The sequence below is a fragment of the Lepisosteus platostomus genome, chromosome 3 (genome assembly GCF_059453375.1).
Source record: "Lepisosteus platostomus isolate fLepPlt1 chromosome 3, fLepPlt1.hap1, whole genome shotgun sequence".
Classification (NCBI taxonomy): domain Eukaryota; kingdom Metazoa; phylum Chordata; class Actinopteri; order Semionotiformes; family Lepisosteidae; genus Lepisosteus; species Lepisosteus platostomus.
This window is the reverse complement of record NC_142613.1, coordinates 79,825,850-79,847,245: the sequence shown is the minus strand read 5'-3', so window position 1 is coordinate 79,847,245 and position 21,396 is coordinate 79,825,850. Positions and strand designations below refer to the sequence as shown.

General features: G+C 42.4%; 1 protein-coding gene and 1 long non-coding RNA gene across 5 annotated transcripts; one reads left to right on the top strand and one right to left on the bottom strand.

Moving 5' to 3' along the window:
• Window positions 1-1,198: 1,198 nt before the first annotated feature.
• mcm9 (minichromosome maintenance 9 homologous recombination repair factor) lies at window positions 1,199-17,614 on the bottom strand. Of its 4 annotated transcripts, none has more exons than XM_088627024.1 (13): window positions 17,441-17,614; window positions 15,916-16,232; window positions 10,170-10,486; window positions 9,719-9,800; window positions 8,081-8,281; window positions 7,667-7,792; window positions 6,746-6,865; window positions 4,561-4,735; window positions 4,166-4,368; window positions 3,406-3,609; window positions 3,111-3,193; window positions 2,868-3,013; window positions 1,199-2,544 (listed from the first exon to the last, which is right to left on the bottom strand). In XM_088627024.1, the coding sequence occupies exons 2-13, from the start codon at window positions 16,223-16,225 to the stop codon at window positions 1,701-1,703; spliced, it is 2,811 nt and encodes a 936-aa protein (XP_088483150.1). In that variant the 5' UTR covers window positions 16,226-16,232; window positions 17,441-17,614; the 3' UTR covers window positions 1,199-1,700. The 4 variants fall into 4 exon arrangements, with proteins under 4 accessions (XP_088483150.1, XP_088483148.1, XP_088483149.1 ...); XM_088627022.1 differs by lacking the exon at window positions 17,441-17,614 and adding an exon at window positions 16,959-17,434; XM_088627023.1 differs by lacking the exon at window positions 17,441-17,614 and adding an exon at window positions 16,672-16,695.
• LOC148675621 (uncharacterized) lies at window positions 17,053-20,997 on the top strand. The gene is made up of 3 exons (XR_015935558.1): window positions 17,053-17,168; window positions 18,627-18,759; window positions 20,863-20,997. It is a non-coding gene; the product is annotated as an uncharacterized LOC148675621 (long non-coding RNA).
• Window positions 20,998-21,396: the final 399 nt, after the last annotated feature.

Below are 21,396 nucleotides of genomic sequence, written 5' to 3'. Positions count from 1 at the left end.
AGCTGTTACCGTAGCTCATCTTTTAACTTTACTAGAATCCCATTTTCCTTTTTTTCAAATCCCCCGTTTTCTCTCTGTGCTTGGAACTTGACTCATTCATCAATATCCATTATTGATGTGGCTTCATCCGCAGGAAGCAGCCATTAACGTCTCATCTTACCCCATCCTTTTACCAGTGATCTTCAGCTCCCTCCTGACATTGACCTTTACTGTAACACAAATCCAAAGAGCTGATTCCACCTCCTGCAAACTAAAAACAGGTGTCCGTAAAGACAAAACTTTGGAGTGGTAATAATTGTATGTTACAAACAATATGGAAATTAAGAGACAATTAAGATATACCCATCTAAAGCTTTAATAAAATTAAAATAAATCAAAAGAAAAAAGGGTTATTACCTGGTTAAAGCGCTCTACATGCTGCCAATGACCCACATAATACAATTTCATGTTCTTCTGCTCTCATTAGATCCTGACACACAGAGCACCTGTGATTCTTCCACAGCCTTGACAGCACTTCACTCTGCAGAACCACAGCACAACTTCCCAGGGAAAAAAATGACCCTTCAGACAGCCCTGCGCCTTTATATCCAGAACCATGTCAGCAGACACAAGGTAAAACTGGACAGGAATATCTATTTTTGCTAATGAAAGATGCCTTTATTAATAATAAACTTCCTGAAACTGCCAGAGCATGCTGTGCTATTCCTGCCAGTGCTTTTCATTTAAATTCTTCAGTTATTTTTTTAAAGATGGTACCAAGCAAAAAAAAAAAAAGCCTTTTTCCTTTTATAAATTGGAACTCTTATAAATTTACCTAAAACTCCAACAAAGTTTGCCTTTGCTAAGTTTAAATACTTGATTTTCTAAACAGAAGGAGACTCGAAACCATTCATACAGAATCACAATCATTCTAAAGCTCTGGTCTTCAGGGGTTGTACATCAGTTATATACAGAGGGAATTCATTTTCATAGTGTCAGAAATGTTACACAAGAAAAAGATTAAATAGGAAATATTAACATCAGCGACTCTTTCCAGTTCCTTGTTGAGAAGGTGCTTTAACCCCAGCATTTCAAGCATAATTTCACACTGTGCGAAACTGCTCACAGGGGTCATCAGGAAAAGATGTGTGCAAGGCATTTATATTGCTCAGAAGAGACCCTCCCTGAAATCAAAATAAACCAGAACACATACAAGTACTGAAAGAGCTTTCTTTATATCTTCAATTTCAGTGAAATGAGATAAGGAATGATAAATAAATTTGAAAAGCACCTGCATGGAACATTCCAAGACAGAAATGACAGTAAAAACATCCTCTACTGCAGACATCAACCCTAGACATCAACCAAGCATGAGCAGGAAGAGGAACTATAAAGCATATTCGTTATTTACACCTGCAATAGGTTGACAAAATAACACAAATTAAACTAAAGCATCCGTACAGAATCACAATCATTCAATTCTAAAGCGATGGTTTTCAAGGATTGTATTTAAGTTATACACTGATGGAATGAAACTTCATAATGATAGAAATGTTTGTACAGGAAAAAGATTACATTGTAAATCTTTACATCAGTGGCTCTGGAATGAATTACAAAATCCATCGTTATTTCTGAAGTAATTATTGTTTGCACTTTCAAACCTTCCCCCAGTGATAGATACCACACTTGTTGATTTTGTTCTCGTATTACAAATTGACGGATTATCTTTTTTCTCTTGTATGATTCTCTTTCTCATTGTCCTTACTTGTTTCAGACTCTCTTAACTCTCCTGTCACTGGGAAATCGTCCTGTGCAGCAGACAGGCCAATCGCACCCCTGTCACAGACTGAATGAACTGGTCTCCTTCTGGACTGGAATGCAAAACAGCTCAGTTTTTCCCGCACAGAACCGGAGACCTTGTCAGCATGAGGTTTGGGCTGGTCTTCGGAAAGGTCTCTCTGAGCCACGTTTCTCTTCCTTACAGAGGAAGGACGCCTTTTCACTGCCACAGGTGTGCTGTGTGAGAGGAGGTTATCTACACAGAACTCGAGCTCTAATCCAGAGGCAGTTTGCTCACTCCAGTCAAGATTACATGATGTCAAATTTCCTCTCTTCTCTTTTGGGTTTTCCACACCCACAACATCACCTTTCCTTTTTTTGATCCGCTCGCTGTGAAAATTTCTGGACACTTTTTCAACAACCACAGAATCTGGCTCATCCATAACAGAACTAAATGAGACTGGAGCACCGCAGCTGCCTGTGCTGTCTGGCACAGTGGCACTGTCACTTGGTCTGCTGCTTCGGTAGGGCTTGTCACAGAGCTCAGGTGATTTCTCAGGCAGGGAGAGGTGCAAACCTGCTTCCTTGCTGTGTTCACCAGAAAGGGCATGGAACCACTCAGGTGCATTTTCAGAGTCAGCGTTTGTCAGCAGCCCACTCTGAGCCGATGGCAACAATTCTACATCCTGGTCCAATCGTTCCGTTCTGGAATCGGCAGTGCATTGTGCTTCTGGCCTGGGAGACGTTTCTGCTTCTTTAGAAGAAAGTTTACAGCTACTTTTCAGCCTAGGGAGAAAAATACGCAAAATACATGAACAAATGATTAACTGACTCCCAGAAGAGCCAGGGAATTTTAATGTTTATGCCCAGTCTAAATCACTGTAGATGTGTGATCACGCAGTAAAGAAGCCACTTCACGGATGAAGACAGCACTACTTATAGCACAATTGGAAAATGTCTTGCATTGAGTATGCCTGTACCACACTACCTGTAAAGGAAATACTTCCATTTCAGCCTAAGTGTTTCTTTTTATCTTGAACTACTGTTCAGTGCAGTCTTTGAATGGTCCTAACTACCACAATAACACCTTTTGGTTACAACTGTCTTACCGATGGAGCCTTTCCAGTTCCTTGTTGAGAAGGTGCTTTAACCCCAGCATTTCAAGCATAATTTCACACTGCGTGCGATACTGCTCACAGGGGTCATCAGGAAAAGATGTGTGCAAGGCATTTATATTGCTCAGAAGAGACCCTCCCTGAAATAAAAAACCAGAACACCAGAGCTTTCTTTATATCTTCTACTTCAACTTCAGTGTAATGAGAAAGGGAATGATACATAAAATTGAAAAGCACCTGCATGGAACATTCCATGACGGAAATGACGGTAACCGCATCCTCCACTGTGACGGTGTCCCTAAACATCAACCGGGCATGAGCTGGAAGAGAAACAGTCAAGTATATTTGTTAATAACACCTGCCACGGGATGAAAAAATAACAATTCTCAAAATTGGATCCACGTTTTAATATCCTGATTTCACTTACAAATTCTATGACAAATGTATCTACTGATATTTCTGCCAGTCCGATTCACGGGTTGGCGAAGGGACGACACAGTACAAACTGCTGAATCCTTCAACGAAACCCCACCTTCTGCTAAGCGGCTCAGGCTTTCTAACATCCTAATGGTGGTCCTGGCTGCGTTCCTGCTGTTGCTCTGACGCTGCAGCTGGTAGTATCGCACGAGAACAGCGTTGGCTTCGTCCGACATTCTGGGCTGCAAGATCTTGATGAAACAGAAGTAGCTCTTCATCTTCTCGAGGGTCCACAATGTGTCGGATCCAGTGGGCGCACCTGACAGACAAAGAAAGGTTAAAAGGCTCTGTTTTCAGAGCAAAAGAACTCCGCCAGTACATGTTATTTTTACAAAAAAGATAAATAAGTATTATTCTATTTGTGGTAAAAATGGGTGCTGCAAATATTATCTGTAAACAATTCAAATTGAAATGAAAAAAAAATGCTTTGAGATTCAGGGAAATGGGATTCTGCACCTTCTCTAATAGGGCACACTCAAAATATTCCCAAAATATTTCCAAAGATTTTTGAGGTCTGTTCTCCAAACATACATTTTATTCAAACTATAGTGATCAAGTACAAAAAACAACAAATTAAAAATAATAATTTCCAAAGACTGCCTTATCAAGACTCCACTCTTCAGTTAGTATGCAGTCTGTCCCCTTAAAATTCTATTGCAGAATGGAACAAAGTCTCAGATTGCAGATTTAATCCCTCACCACAAGTATCCTTTCACCAGAACTACAAGGCAGATGGAAAAATACTGCATTATATTTAGTGCTCAGCAAAAAAACTTTTGGATGGTTTTCTTAAAGAAAAAAATAAACACTTGAACCTTTGTTTTCCAGAATGAAGGAAGAGATGGTGCGATCCCACTCTTCGACTTTGGTGTCCTGCAGGACCAGGACCAGGTCAAAGCGGCTGAGCAGTGGACTAGCTAAAGCGATGTTCACAGACAAGGACACATTGGGGTCGTACTGCCCTTTAGGGTTAGTAGCTGCGAGGATGGTCGTTCTGGTGTTCAGCTTGCACACTAAACTAGGGAGCAAGGAAAAGTTCATATAAGTCACTTGCAATGAGAAAATTAAGAAAATAATCATAAAAGTTGTCCGTTACTAATAAAAACCCTTCAAGGTTCACTCATTTCTGCTCCAGAACATTCTTCTGCCGGTATCAGGTGGCGGTAATTAACGAAAATGCATGCGTCGTGCCTCCAGATGAGGTCCTTACCCCGCTTTGGCGACACTGATGCTCTGCTGCTCCATGGCCTCGTGTATGCTGGTCCTGTCATGTTCTTTGATGCTGTTGAACTCATCGATGCAGCACAGCCCTCCATCGGACAGCACCAAGGCACCAGCCTCCAGGTGCCACTCGCCCGAGTCCTTCACTGCAGCCACTGTCAGCCCTGCCACAGCCCAACAGCCTCGTTAGGAGCCATCGGGGCAGCAAGGATACAAGAATAACAGCGACTCACGGCATCCACAGGGATCCGAAAGTGCTGGACTTTCTACCCACTTCACCCGCAAGTGACGTTCAGCACCCACCCCGGCCACGCGGCAGAAACTTCACGCTCACTCACTGCAGAGCCCCGAGAGCAAAGGTTAGCCAGGAAACTGGGGTTAACACCCCCACGCTTATGAACGGGAGACACGAGTCAGGACCTTGGTCTAACACTTCACCCGAAGGAAGCCGAGTTGTGGACTCGAGGCTAAAGGGGGAAACATGGACTTGACTCGGATTCGAGCCTCTATTTTCACAGACTCGCGACTCGACTTTGACTCAAGCTAAACGACTCGGAATTGACTTGAGACTTGGAGATTTGAACTTGTGACATTATACTCAAGTGAACAGTCCAAAATATACCGTAGCCTAATAAAGTAGCCAGTAAACAGTAGTCTAATAAAGAGAGCAATCACTAAACACTGTAAGCCACTTCTCTTGAGGAATTGGCAACACACACCTAATTAATCAAACTGAAATTTAATAATTTGTTGAAAATAGTTTTTTGTATGTTAAATGTATTTAAGTGAGAATAATGGTAGTATCACAGCTTCTACAGTAATAAAGTGAGGGTGCAATAGCAACCTAAGGCATATAAATGCGATTCCAAACATCAAAAACATTTAAATTTGTGAATAATTTTCTAATAGGATTAATGCAAATCGTATTCAAGCTGTCAGTTACCTACCTGAATTACTACCATAATGTCTTCCTCATGTTAATTCAAGTATGACCGGGAATAAACTGTAGGATTAAAACTAAAGCAACTGGAACGATGCATTTAGTTTATAATCACATCTAATATGATTTAGAGATTAACAAGTACTTTTGAATTTTAAAAATTTCAACTACAGAAATAAAATTTAATAATAGGGTTACTGGATACAGTGCAATAATACAAGTTATAAATTCTGTGCACGCATGACAGATGTTATTACATGACTGAACTGGCATGCAAGACCTAGCCTTTCGTCAAATGGTTAAGATGGTTTGGGAACAAACGCCTACAGGTGTGCCACTTGGACATGAGCATGGAGAAACATCTGGTGCAAAGAGAGCAGCAGAGTGCCTTGAATGTGGAAGAACTGTTGAGGAAAGAGAAGGGAAACCATCCAGTTTCATTCACCACTTGGCAACACACCCAGGAAAACGGGAACTTCATATGCCTTTATTATTAGTGTGGGTATATTACAATATCCTATGTATTTTCATATGAAATAAGATATTAAAATAATTGGTAATTGAGTTGTAGAATGAGGACACAACCATAGATTTTCAGCATAAATATGCACTCAAAATTAAGGTAAAAAAATGCAGATAAATTAAATTATATTGGCAGGTTATTAGTTGTTTGGTAAATGCCTAAACCTCCTGCAACGCTAATCATATTTAACGTACGTAGCTGTGTCAGCAGGAATAGGCCGCAAAGGAACAGGTAAAGGTTTATTCTGTGCTGAAAGGAAAAGAAAAGAAACAACGTTTTGGCTGTAGAGCCTTCTTCGGGTCAAGAAGAAGGCCACCTGAAGAAGGCTCCACAGCTGAAACACTGTGTTTTTCTTCTCTTTTCAGCATGGAATAAACATTTACCTGTTCCTAATCATATTTAAATACTGGAAATACTTTATTCCAGGGCAGTTCTAACTGATTTCGGCCCTGTCTTTCAGTTTGGAAGGGAGTTATTTTGCGTTTTTACAGAGTTTGGCAGGATGAAGCCCAGCCTTGGGAAGAGCAGCAAGGCTGATGAGGATGAGGATGAGCTCAAGCCTCCAGCTCTGAAGGATCCCAGCCTGCTGACAGATGTTGGGGGTTTTGGCTTCAAGACCAGAAGGTTTACCCTCAGTTATTTCAAGCTGCCTTGAAGGGATTTGACTTTCCTGCAACAGGTGCACCAGCTGAAAGGGTGTTTTACCCTTACCTGCGTTTGTTGAGCCTATCCCTGCTGTAAGGATAGACCGAGGTGTGATCTTAGCAGCATACTTCAGAAACTGTGACTTCCCAGTCCCTGGGTCTCCAACTAACAGGAGATGGGATTCACCTAATGAAAAACACGATCAATGCGAAATAATGAGACTTCAGAGTGGCAGAGTGCCGGAATGAAACCTAGCAATTACCAAGGGATCACCACTGCTGGCTGTCACAGAGATAACCTGTTCAATTTGTCCTGCACATAATCAGAGATTTCATCAGCTTGACCTATGTTTCTTTCATTAAAGAAGAAAAATGTATTTTCACTGCCACAGGTGTGCTATGTTAGGGAAGGTTATCTGCATCTTCTGGAGATCTTTTCAGGACTGTGCAGCATTAAGTTAAAATGAGGCTGAGTTCTCATCTAAAGCTAAAACCTACAAAACTATTTCCAGCATTCAGCAGAAGTGGACTCTGGAAGATCTTCCTACTGTATCTCCAAAATGTAGAGAGCGGTTAGTACATCACAGCTCCTCTGTTTATCTGGATGTAATCCGCTTGCTAATCTCCAACTAGATTTTCTTAAGAAGAAGAAGCAGAAGATGATTACTTTATTGGCCATATACAATTTCTTGCATTAGGAATTTGTCTTTTCACATTAGGTAGAAGGGAAGATGGCTTCTAGCCAATAAAACGTCGCCCACAAATACCGGCCTGACAACTGGCAACTGATGGACCCGATGAAGGTTGGACCAGGCCTTGATGTTACTTCCTACAAGGCTACAGTCTTTACCAAATGAGAAAAGGCTTTATTGATTCCTAGACACTGAGCCTTACTGACATAAACTTTTTATTTTGAGCTTCCTTGAAAGTTTCCCTGGGAAAGTCACTTCCCTAGGAACGCTTAAAGGCCATTGTTGAAGACACTAACCTCTGACTTTGGTCCCTGATGCATCAACTCTTTGCACCCCGCCTGACAACACCATGGCAACCGCGAGCTTGACAACATACATTCCAAACACTTGGGGACAGAGGCTCATCAGAATCTGATTCCTACCTTTGTACAGAAGAAAAATAGGCAATAGAGAAACAGAAAAACAAACAACCTGCATGCTTACAGTATAGTCAAAAAAGGGGCATCGCCTTTGTATGGGACAAAAAGAGGAGTCAATTAGAAAAGAAGAAATGCAATTGTTCTAAAGTAAAGATCAAAGGAACGCTTATGTTAAAGTCAGAACTGGTGTTCATGAAAAAGGGTCCACAAAATGAAGAAAAAATCCAAACTTTCTAAATTTGAATCAAATGAAAAAATCAAATGAAAGCAATGATTAAAAAAAAAAATTACCTGCTAAAGGGTTGTTTTTGTATTTCTCCCAGAACTCTTTAAATTCCTTTTGGACATCCTCAGTAACAACTGCTGCTGTAGACTGTTCATTGTTGACTTCAATGAAGTTGCCCTTTAACACTATTTCCAGTTCACATCGTGAATTCTGATAAAGTGGCTTCCACCGCTGCATCACAATGCCATACACTGTGACATCATCGCCTGTGGAACAAATCACCCGAGTGTCAGGGGCTCGCAATGTGCCAATTTCACATCACAAGACCCCTTCCCCCGAGACAGAAAATCAGCATTCTTTGTAGCATCTGCTCCACTGCCCCTTTACTTTATCACCTGAGGCTGAGCAGTTGTACTAATTTAAACTGAGACTGAACCAATTGTGGTTAAATCATTCAGTCAGCTTTCTTGAAGTTAAACACAGAAGATATGATTAAAAGATCACAGAAACCTGAATCTTAAAAACCATATAGAGTAGAAAGAGGAGACATTGTCAGCGAGCATGCCATGTATAGACTAACTTCAAAACATCCAGGTAATTTGAGCACTGAAGAGACTGAAAATTGGATTTATATAAGGGACTTGTGGCTTATATTTGTAGTAATAATGATTTGTTTTATTTTTGTACACAAAAAGCTAAAATAAATCTTGTTTGTTTAGTACTACACTTCTACAACATGAAATACTGCAGCTCGCTATCATTCTGTATGCTTTAGGCAGTTACTTAGTCCTGAGCAGGATCTTTACAAGATACAATTCAGCCATCTTTTCCCTACATGGTATTGGTGCCTCAGTTATAGACTATAGAGTTCTGGTTTCCTCTGCCTGTGAAACACAGAACCATTTGCACACGATAGTATTGAATGTTTTGTCTTGAGTTTTTTTGGGATATTTGTCTTTTTAAGCTTTGCTTCCTAATTAATAATTCTTTACCATGCCATACCAGAGAATAATAAAAATATACACCACATTACCACTCAGGTCTTTCCTTGGTACCACGTGGTAGGAAATTAACTTTTAGCAGTTTGCTTCAATAGCACGCTGTTGCCAGGACCTGATCTTCTTATTTATAATTTTAACCTCCTATTCCTCAACTATTCTTAACCCCTAGTTTATCGGGGGTGTCACAGTGCAGTGGGTGAGCCTTTGAACTCATGACGGACAGGTTGTGGGTTTAAATACCTGCTACTGACTCTGATGTTGCACCCTTAAAGAAGATCAGTACCTTATCCAGGTGCTCCAGTCCACCCAGTTGTGGAAGTGGGACCAGCACTGCTGAGGGATGATCTAGTCCTTCTAACATTAACTCCTGCTGGAGTGTCATGAATGAAGACTGAATAACATTCGAAGCTTAGGGAGGTTCCGCATCACACAATGAACGGAACTGAAGAAGCACTATTTTTTGCAGATTGTCCTGCCAGATGGGTCAATATTAAATATTTCTTCACTGAAAATTAAAGATTAAAGGCTCTTTCACTCTTATAAATTATATTTGAAATCAGACCGCTAAGATTTGAGGTCTAAAGATGCAATTCCGATATAGAGGAGACTAGGGTTACATTGAGCCTCAGCAACTTCATCAATTTTCTGCCCCAGGACCTGAAGGAAAGCACAAAAGAGACACTGTCTGAAACTGTATCCTACCGGATTTACAAGCATCAACCAAATCATCCTCCAGCACAACCGCCATCGAGCGAGGAATACTTCCCACAGATAACCTCTGGGCCTGAGGATGGAAAAAATAATATCAATAAAGAACACATTGTTTATTAATCATGTCTTTATTAACTCCTAGCCAGGCTATGAATACAGAAGTTAGAAAATGCACAACACTGTGTGCTGTAAAAGGACAACAAATCCACAATCAGACCCAGGAATGCATGAAGTTGTACTGTACAGGAATCATGCAGCTCCTGGTCTCCACCTAGTGGACTCAAATATTATAGCCATGAAAAACTGTAAGGTTTTATGAACTATGTAGTAACTATGACTTACTACAATTTTAGTATGCATACATAAATACCTTTTAACTGTGCACGTCTTACATAACTGAAAACTGAAGCATGCAGTGTTGTGACACTAGTCTGGAGCTCACCTGCTCCTGAATCTTGATTTCCTGGTAGTCCCTGCACCTGGCTGGGACTGAGGAATGAGCAGACAGGCAGGTGAACTTGAAGGAGTTGCAGCCTTCTTCATTTGGACAACAAGTCGGGGGACTGAAAGTATAAAACTGCTCAAAGTCAGCCTTGACCACAAAGACGTGCTTGCACTTGTTGCACATGTAGTCCCTCTCAAACTCCAGCACCTTGGTGACGCTGGTACGGATGACCGTTCCCGTGACGGAAAGGAAGTGCCCCACATCCCGCGATTTTGGGATGCGATCCCTCGTCAGCTCAGGGCAAACAGGTAATCCTAGGAAAATAATGAGATACAAGTGAGAACCTCATTTTTACTGTCAAATTCTGCACCACTTAATATAGTGTACCTCAGTACTGTCTGCTAGTCTGTGAGCGACTTCAATAGTACACTGGGGAGATGAAACAAAGGCTTCTAATGCACAAATATTCAACCTGCAGTCTTTACGTCTTCCCTTGTGAGTCTGTTAACAGACCAAAGATGAATTAGTTATAACGATGTCTTTTTTTCCCCAATTAAAGTGCCTGAACACTAAAATGTTGAGATTATATACTACATCATCTTCCATCTCTGGTTGTATAAGATGCCTGTTAACAGTGTGAACTTTAGGAGTCCATTTTTTTTATAAATAACAAAGGCTCGATTAAAGATGAAAACCTGGCAATGTGCAACATCTTATAGAACTGAAGAAGTATTTCATACTTCCAGTTACACTTCTCAGCTGTCAGAAGAATAATTGCTGGTACTACAGGGTGTAATACTTAATTTAATATGATCTCTTTGATTATAATTTAATATGGTGAAAAATAAAACACTTATTAACAAGACAACTTTCCCTTTTGTTAAAAATGCCCCAAACATACAAAAACACTGGTATTTCTAATTCCTACATCACACTGAAGAGGAGTACAGTTTTTCTATAATAGACAAAAAAACAGCATCTGAACCCTGCAATGTGAAAACCTGGATCAACACCATTGTTTCCCCATTGACATCCCTGAATTTGGTACTGAATACTGTTTGTGGCTTCAAAGGAGAGATTAAAATCATGACGAAAAAGGAAGAGAACTAAGGGACTCGGTAAGCAAAAGGCAAGAAAAGGCAACATGTCACACAAGCTCACACCTGAAGAAGGCTCCACGGCCGAAACGTTGTGTTCTCTTTCTTCTTTTTTTCAGCATGGAATAAACCTATTACTTGTTCCTTTGCAGCCTACGCATGCTGACGCAGCTACCCACCTGAACTACATGTCACACAAATGACATGTCTTCACAAATTGGCTATATTTTATAACAATGTATTGCCATTATGTACATATACAAATTATTCAAAGTATTATACATGGATAAGTATTTTGTTTACCATACATTTGGGTATTTAGGTCAATTTTTATTAGGTCTGTCACCTTAGATGTTAGTCTTCCAGCATAAGATTTGCTTTTCTAATTTGTTATGGCAGCCCAGTCTTGCTATTCACTGTCTTAGCTGTAAAATACGCATTCCTACAAGACCCAAGTGGCAGACAGAAAACTTCAGATGAGTACCACATTTTCACACATGTATGAAGTACCTTATCTTAGGTCTTGTAATTATCTGCACTGAACATTTGAAAAATGCATTTCCCTACGCACCTCTGCACTACTCCCAAGGTGAATATGAAAACAAACTTAAGTTGTTTTTTTTACTGACGACGAGCCTAGAAAAGATCTTCACCAGTGATGATCTATAACCACCAGGTGGAGCTTACTGAAACTAAGTAATATCCATCAATTTTAAACCATGAGAGAAAAGGGGGTGTTGAGAGCTAATGTTCAAGTAAGCAGAAATGTTTTAATAGGAGTGATGTTTTTAAGTTCTTCTGCTGCAAGAGAAGAACATTTGTATGTATGTGGCCACAGGTCACATACAAACGTCAAACATTCATTTTTATTGCTCCTGCAGGGAATAGTTTTTAAAGGCAATATTATGTATTAAACACAAAGTTTCATATTATTATTATTAATTCCTTACATTTATATAGCGCTTTTCTGGACACTCCACTCAAAGCGCTTTACAGGTAATGGGGACTCCCCTCCACCACCACCAGTGTGCAGCCCTACCTGGATGATGTGACGGCAGCCATAGTGCGCCAGAACGCTCACCACACATCCGCTATCAGTGGGGAGGAGAGCAGAGTAATGAAGCCAGTTCAGAGATGGGGATTATTAGGAAGCCATGACTGGTAAGGGCCAGGGGGAAATTTGGCCAGGATGCCGGGGTTACACCCCTACTCCTTTCGTCCTGGGATTTTTAATGACCACAGAGAGTCAGGACCTCAGTTTTACGTCTAATCTGAAGGGCTGCCAGTTGTTCCTGGCTTGTGTTTATACTTTCCTAGTGATTTTACAAAAGCCAAGATGGACTAAGTGGTAACAAAACTACCTGATTTGATGATAACACTTCCAACAGTTTGTCTGCACCAAGAGATGCACATACTGTTTATAGAAAAAGAAGATCAGGAGTTTTCGTATTGTGTCTCACAGCAGACCTGCAGGGTAGATCAGGCCAGGTGTGTCTTCAGGTCAAGTGAGGGCATGTGACCGAGGCTCACTTTCTGACTTGCCCCTTTCCAGGGCTTCTGCTGGACTGGGTGTACGTTCTGCCCACAGCTTGGTTGGCTCCACTGCTCTTAGTACATCTGCCAAAACTACACTGATCTGATCAGGATTTTGATGGTGCCTTTGGGTGCAGGACGTTCACTTCTGCCTCATACTGCCTCAGTCCAAGAGACACCACCAACACAGTAATTCTGCCCACACACAAAACCTACTGCCCAGGGCTCCTCAGCCTGCTTCCTTGTTAACATGCAGCCTCTGGCATGGCTCTGTCCAGCATCCCTTGCTGGGTCACAGCAAACCTGCAGTCTGTAGCACTAAAGAAGTGCTTGACACGGAAACTGTTTGCATAAGTAACATTGTCACTCAACAGAGCAGAGCAATTGGAGAACATTCAAAAGGAGATCTCCTAAAACTGGACATTTGAGTTTTCTCTTCTGGAGAAAATAAACAGAACAGTAGATGCATTATTCCGGCACTGCAGATTTCACATGGAAGATTGCCTTGTATTCGGATGTCTGAGGTACATAATACAGAAACATCAAGACACATAATGCAAAAATATAAAGTCTTGAGTTCACGTGTTTTGAGAACTGAGGTCTAAGAACTGTTTTCACAGGATGTACAAATAGTTTGACAACCCCATTTATAAGCTTATAAAGGATTTCAAAATCACTCTTCTGAGCTTATCAGTGATGATGTCTTGTGGCAGAGAGGGAGGTCCAACATGACTGGGAGCTGCATTTTATACCATCTATCCATCTCTCTCCTTTATCCAGTACAGGGTCACAGGGGAGCAGAGCCTATCCCAGCAAGCAACGGGCACAAAGCAGGGTGCACCCCGGACAGGACACCAGTCCTTTGCAGAGCACACAGACACACACTCATGCAGGGCCAGGTCTCCCAGGAGCCCATTAACCCACCAGCATGTCGTTAGAATGTGGATGGAGTCTGGAGCACCAGGAGGAAGCCATTGAGGAATGAGACATAGTAGCTGGTCAAGACCTTATTCAACTATATATTCAAGATCCTGTAGGATGTAGCGATCCCTCTGTTGTATTCAGTGCAAGATTCCTAAGCAGAATCTGAAGATCCTGTGTTGGTGATGCAACCTCTCATTAAAGATTCGACAATGTAGAATATTTTGAACCCATGTATTGCAAAAACAAATTCTGATGAAAATCTTTTAGGCCTGAATTTTATGAAAACATGATATATGACTGAAATATATGATTCTCATATAATTGAATTGGCTTATAAATATTTGAAAACATATAGATACAGTGTAGACTTTCAACACCGCCCACAGGCATCATGTTTTTTTAATAAAAATAACTTAAAAGGCTGGAGCAGCAGTTACTCTTTTAGTTGCCATGGCAATAATTTCTGTCTGAGTTATATGTCATTTTAGTTGCCTACAGGTGACCACTTTTCTTTCAATTTTCAACACTTATCACCAGTAATATTACAGGATTAGAATGCCGTGTCTAAAAATAGAACATCTCTAGCAGCCTGGCCTTGCTGCATGCTGCTGTCAGCCCAGCTCCCCGCAAGGAGCCCACGGCACAGCCCAGCTCCCGGCTAAGGAGCCCACGCCACAGCCCAGCTCCCCGCAAGGAGCCCACGCCACAGCCCAGCTCCCCGCAAGGAGCCCACGCCACAGCCCAGCTCCCCGCAAGGAGCCCACGCCACAGCCCAGCTCCCAGCAAGGAGCCCACGCCACAGCCCAGCTCTCGGCAAGACGGCGGCCGTGCCGAGCCCACGCCACAGGCCAGCGGGCAACGGGCAGCGCCGGCTGACCACACAGCGCTAAAAGCACCGTGGGTCCAAAAGATGGCACTAAGCCGGCAGGAAAAAGATTACTTTAGATTACTTTACTGTGAAGGAAGAGCTCCTTTCCAGGATTATTATCCCAGTGTTGGGCTCATGAGGAGACACGTCTGTCACAGTTAGGCATGTTGACAGTGTGAAAGGAGCCAGAGAGATAAATGCATCTTTTCTGGTTAAAAATCTGCTTTTACACTGATATGTTACTTGCACACCACTATCATTCATCTGGGTAATGGCATCAGATAAGCACTTAATTTTTAACAGATGTAAGAAATTGTGTTTTCCAAAACAACTTCTTGTGTTCTTTTCTCTTGTTCAGAGTCCTACATTAAAAATAGGGTTCTGAAACTTTCTTAAAGACTCCTGATCAAGATTGGTGCATCAGAACTCCTACATGCTAACGAGCAGGACCCTGCTCCTGCACACGATCCTTCAGGCTCTGACAGGAGCCAAGAGTCCCCATGAGTGACACTGCACTGGTAAAGGCCAGGGGGAAATTTCTCCTAGACATCGGGGTAATACCCCTACTCTTTTTCTGACCCTCGGATTTTTAATGACCACAGATAGTCAGGACCTTGGTTTTATGATGATTATGAAGTTGATTTACTTCATAAGTTGACAACTTGAACTTTATCAATTTAAAATGCTTACCTTACCATTATGAAAATTATGAAGGATGACGCCTTTTTACAGTATAGTGTCCTCATCACTATACTGGGGCATTAGGACCCACACAGACCACAGGGTGAGCGCCCCTGCTGGCCCCACTAACAATTCTTCCAGCAGCAACCTTAGTTTTTCCCAGGAGGTCTCCCATCCAAGCACTGACCAGGCCAGAACACCTGCTGAGCTTCAGTGGGCTGCCAACTGGGAGCCACAGGTTGATATGGCTGCTGGAAAAACTTGTGTCCTGACAGGAAATTGAGCACGGAACTTGAGGTGATAGGCACGCACTTAATTCACAGCACTACCGCGCCCTTCTCCTGTTTCTTGCAGTCCTCCCAGGTTCACTGCAGGGAATCTGAAAATGCTTTTCCTGAACTATAATATTTTTGCTTTGAACATTTTTTGCTCTATTAAAATAAATTATTTGCTCAGCAAATGGATAAGACTGTTTTAGATGTCAACATTAAATGCTCAAGGAAAAACGTGCAAAATACACTTCCCTCATAACACCTCGTATGAGGTTAAACGAATCCTGACTTCTCAAAGCCTCCCCGAGAGATCCTGTGACACAGAGAACTGTTCCAACCAAGCCCACGCGAGAAGCCGAGCCACTCACCTGATATCCTTGTGTGAAGGTTCAGCTTCATTTCGCAGTTCCTCTGCTGGGAGGCAGACTGTGAGATCGACACAGCAGCTCTCTGTAAAGCATTGTCAAAGACCTGCAGCACCTCCCTGGGGAAAGCGTTGAAGTACTCTCCGACCTCCATATTGGCTTCGAAAAGGGTCATGGCGTTCACAACGACTGAGCGATGGCCATCTTCCTCACACTCCTCCAGGATGCGGACAATATGGTTCTTGTGGTGCTCCTTAACGTACAGCTCAAATACATTCCCTACAAGGGCGACTTGCTCTGCACTTAACAACATCCTTAACCTGCAGAAGGAAACAAAAAAGGGAACATTATCCTTTTTGTTAGGCATAAAAGGACAAAATCAACTAAAGCAAATAGCAAAAAAACGTTTCTAATTAATGCATAATTAATAAACATATTATAGTTACTGACTCAAGCATCGATCTATTAAAACAAATATACCCTGAAATAATATAACATTGTAATAAACAGTTTTAAATACTTTTAAAATTTAAAATAATTTATTGGAAAACCAAAGTTTATACTTTGCAATCAAAAGAACACTTCAGTAGAATGAACTGAAAGCAAAGGCAAAAACACAAAAGATCAAGAAAGAAAGCCTGCAAAAATTGTTGCAAAAAAACTTTTAACAGCAATTGGTTACTTTCTGTGATTTATTTCTCGATTTTTACAACACTAAATTTGTTAAATAACCTCATCACCCGTGCCCAGTCAACTCACACGGATTTTGATTTAGTCTTTCAAGTGCATCATGGTCTGTCGTCAACGATTATTTAAAATGACACCTACTGTATAGCATTTCAACAACATCCCAAGTCAGAATATTTTCTCTTTCTAAATATACAAATGCATAAACAGATTGGAATCTGTTTTGATGTTCAGTTTCAATTTGCAGGAACTAGTTTACTCCCCTTCTTGCACAGTGTACAACCAATTTTACACAGGTGTGCCTTTGTTTTACGCTCTTCTATTAAAAGTTTTCACAATGTGCCACTTCAGCTATCTACCATAAGAGCTGTGTAAACGTTTCTCTCGGGCGGGTTTCTTCTGCGTGACGTTTTTTCTGCTAGTTTGCATTCATCTCATTAGGTCTGCACTTCCGGAAACGCGCGGTCCGGCGGGCGATGTAAAACGCCGTCTTGCCGCCGAGGATCCAGGGATGGCGCGACAGCAAGCACACACCTAGTGCGGGCACCACAAGGGCTGTCCAAGCACAGGTACCGCACCCGCACCGATACAGACCGGTCCCTGACCGCAGCCCGCAGCTTGCAAACTTCACAACGCGCTACAAAAGAGCTGGAAGAAACCGACACTGCCAAGTGATGTACTCGGTTCCGCCAGAAACACTGTTGCACCGCGGGCACACGCATTCACGACTGGCCCCTCTCTTCAGGCTGTAACCAGCAGCAGCAGCTGCGGCAATGTCTCCTTCAGTGGTGTCCGCCCAGGCGCAGGCGGTGCACCAGTGCAACAGCGGCAGGCGCCCTACCTGTATCCCCCTCGCACCCCGAGCCAGAGCAGCCGGACCGGCACGCCGCGCACATCAGAGCCGCTGCGGAGCGGGGGGGTCCCGGCTGAAAATACCTCCCGACAAACACGCGTTCTGTGAATTTTACACCGCTGATTATAAAAGGCGAGAACGTCAAGCTTTTCGTGTGAAAATACTGAACAATGGCGTCATGAGAATAGCGAACAGTAGCGTCACACGTATGTGTTATTATAATTATTGTTACCGGTGCACCCTGCGTGAGGTTGATGGTAGGTCCCTGCCGTCACATGACCTGTGTCCCACCACGTTAGAGCTGGAAACTCTCCGCCGCTCCTCCAATGTTTCTCTTCATGCCCGTGTCGTTCGTCTGGCGCGCACAGAGGTCTGATAGTATGCATTGTGCTAAGGGAAAACACTTTTTTTAAAATAACAGCTAGAAAATTAAAAGAAGTCGACACATAGCGCACTTTGTGTAGTCAATATCAAGGGGGGGTATGATGAAATGTTCGAAAAGCATTTTTATTATAAAATTAAATTACGAAAAGCAGTGTCCATTCGAATAGACAAATGTCTGCAGTTAGTCTGGTTAGGCAGAGCATGCACAGGAACCTGACGGGTTCAGTACTGCACCCTGCTCCAGGCGTGCGCCCTACACGTTCACCTACACGCTGCTCTGTGCGAAACGCCCTGTACCGCCACCTGCTCCTCTGCACAACAGCGTTCACAGTGTGCATTTGTTCAGAAGCCTTAAAAACTTTAAAAAATATTGAAGGAAACAAAAAAATATACTTAAAAAAAATACTTGTGCACAATTTACAGTATAATATCACAGGGGCGCCGGTGTGGTTTCAGTTTTTAGGCAACTGCAATCACGTGACGTGTTTGGGCCGTTTTCACTTGCCTGCGTCGCTGCATCTTGAACCCCGTTTTCAACCAAGTTATTGTCATTTGTTATTTCTGTTTTATTATGTTTTAAATCTTTTTTTGAATAAGATCACTGGTATATGGCATTAAAAAGTTTTCATATAAACCTTAGTGTTAAAAGTGCCTCCTCTCCCAGTTCCAAATACATCCGCTTGTGCCTGCCGTGGTTAATTCTGAGGCTGGACATTCCCAGTGCCATTGAAAAGTATGAATACTTGAAGCAGGTCCCCTCAAGTTTTCTCTCCTTCACACTCACATTCAGATCTTCTAGCCCTGATCTCACCCCTGGCCCCAGAGAGAACACCGAGGCCCTGCAGGCAAGCGAACGGCCAAGACACCGTTGCGTCAGGCTGAGTTAGGACCTGGAGCTGCTCCCTCTCTGATCCCAGACTGGGGTGAGTCAGAGTCACGCAGGGAGGGAAGTGAAGGAAAAGGGTGGAAAACCTGCACATTACACAAATTCAGCTTGACATGAAAACCCTCCATGCGTCTCCAGTTTTCTAGGGAAGGAGAGTTTGTGTAACAAGCAGAAGAAGCAAGTAGTGAATCAAGTTCCTTCTGTCTCCACCAGGGTCGTTTCACACTCCAGTCTCGCTCTGCTTTCACAAACAGGCGGCAAGCTCTGCGCTTTCCACTGAACTGTAATCTGTATTGCAGTCATTACAGGGGCACACCTAAGTGGTTTTATTATTCACTCTTTTCCATTTTGTGTTTTATTACTGAAGAGTACAGTGTTGGGTAATGAAATTGAACTGAATTAACCTTTATTGCCTCTAAGGGAATTTATCTTGCACATTAAGAGCTCATTAGCATATAACAAATATGACAATTATACAATAAAACACAACAACAGTACAATACCACGATACAAAACAACATTTATCAACATTACTCATGTAGCAGACCTAGTTTGGGCACGTTGACTTCATCGCCCTCCCTGCGCATAGCAGGGACCTCAGCCACCTGGGTTGAGGGGGGTCTCCCTTAGGTCATGCATCTGACTCCCTGTTGCGTTACGCCAGAGACCCGGGTTCGAGCCCCAGGTGTTGCGGGACAAACTGGGTGGAGCGGTGAGGGTACACTCAGAAACTTTTCAGCAGCATAAAATTAAAAAACAGACAATTAGTTTGTCAAGAGCCTAAAACCAACAATAATAAGACCCCAACCTGCAGAATTTTTTTTCATTCTTCAATAATTGAATGCTTTTAGGTATAAAGGAAGTAAATGCGGTTTACTTCATCTTTATACAGGGAATTTCGTACCTGTCCCCAGAGTGTAGGAGAGTATATTTTAAAAAGACTGGATAAAAGGGGTCATGTAAGGTTTTATGCACATGATATGTCACTCCATCGACACGTTATTGAGTCCAAGAATGTGCCGATGAATAGAAAAGGTTAGAATGCTCTGAATAAAACTAATAAAATCTGTCAGAACTATGCTTTCTACATTTAAACTACTTACGTCCTTAAAAAATACAACCATTGTTGCACCTTGCTTCCATATTGGCAGTCCTAGTTAATTTACTGACACCTGAAGAAGGCTTCTCTTCTCAGCATGGAATAAACCTATTACTTGTTCCTTTGCAGACTACGCATTCTGACACAGCTCCCCACCTGAACTAGTTCATTTATAATTGGTAACAGTGCCAAGGTATCTTTATTTATTTATCACCAATTCAATATCAGGGGTAACAGGAATTGAATATTTCTTTCTAAAATCAATCATGTAAATGTATAGTATAAGTTAATTAAAAGGTAATTCTAATAATGAAGCCAGATCATAGATGTGGATTATTAGGAGTCCATGATTGGTAATGGCCAGGGAGAAACATGGCCAGGACAGTGGAGTAACACTACTACTCTATTTGAAAAACATATTGGGATTTGTAATGCCCACTAGGTGCCATTTGCAGACATCTTCCAGCAGCAGCCTCAGCTTTCCCAGGAGGTCTCCCATGCAGGGACTGGCCAGGCTCACACTGCTGAGCTCCAGTGGGCTGCTGGTTGCGATTGTGAAATATCAACAGGGCAAAATTCTCATGGACTGCAGGCTGCTGTTACATTCTCTCTTGCCATCTGCTCCCCACTGTGACACACACACACACACACACACACACACACACACACACACACACACACACACACACACACACACACACACACACACACACACACACACACACACACACACACACACACACACACACACACACACACACACACACACACACACACACACACACACACACACACACACACACACACACACACACACACACACACACACACACACACACACACACACACACACACACACACACACACACACACACACACACACACACACACACACACACACACACACACACACACACACACACACACACACACACACACACACACACACACACACACACACACACACACACACCCTTAAAGGACAATAAACCCAGGTGAGGCTGTAATTCTGCTCTCTTATCCCTCCTTCCTGACTCACAGACACAGCTGCTGCAGGAAGGGGAGGATCACTGGATCATATCATGAACATCATGTTCCTGTAAATGCCAAGAAAGGGCCACTTCTGACACACGCAAGATTCTGGTAAGATACAGACTTGTGGAACCAAACTTTTACCTAACCAGGGAGTGTGGTGTGCAGGCCCAGCTCAGCCAGAGCCTTGTTGAGAGGACACAGTTGGAGCACAAGACTCTTTTCATATACACCCTGCGGAAAACTAGCCAGATTGTAGAAAGGGAAAAACAGAAAATCTACCACTTAAAAGGAATATAACAACAAAGAGTCAAAGGATCTTGTACTGCAGTTTTTGGAAATCACTGGAGCACTGGTCTGCTGAAAAAGAGGGCAAAGAGCAAGTAAATTCTTCACAGACTGCAAAGTTTATTGCGTAACGGCAGCTGAGGCAGAAGGAGATTTCCATCGCCACAGGGCAGAAAAATCGGGTTTGGCCCATCCACCAGGGAAACTGTACCTGCTGTTCCAGGCTGGAAGTGAAGCTTGCGTTTTGAACCCGGC

What these genes read in the sequence shown, in the direction of transcription:
- mcm9 (XM_088627024.1), bottom strand. Translation starts at nt 16,225, where the DNA reads ATGTTGTTAAGTGCAGAGCAAGTCGCCCTTGTAGGGAATGTATTTGAG. An exon ending in AAATCAAGATTCAGGAGCAG is followed by an intron (nt 9,801 to 10,169) that starts GTGAGCTCCAGA and finishes TTCCATCCTCAG; the next exon opens with GCCCAGAGGTTATCTGTGGG. An exon ending in ATCAGTGTCGCCAAAGCGGG is followed by an intron (nt 4,369 to 4,560) that starts GTAAGGACCTCA and finishes CTTGCTCCCTAG; the next exon opens with TTTAGTGTGCAAGCTGAACA.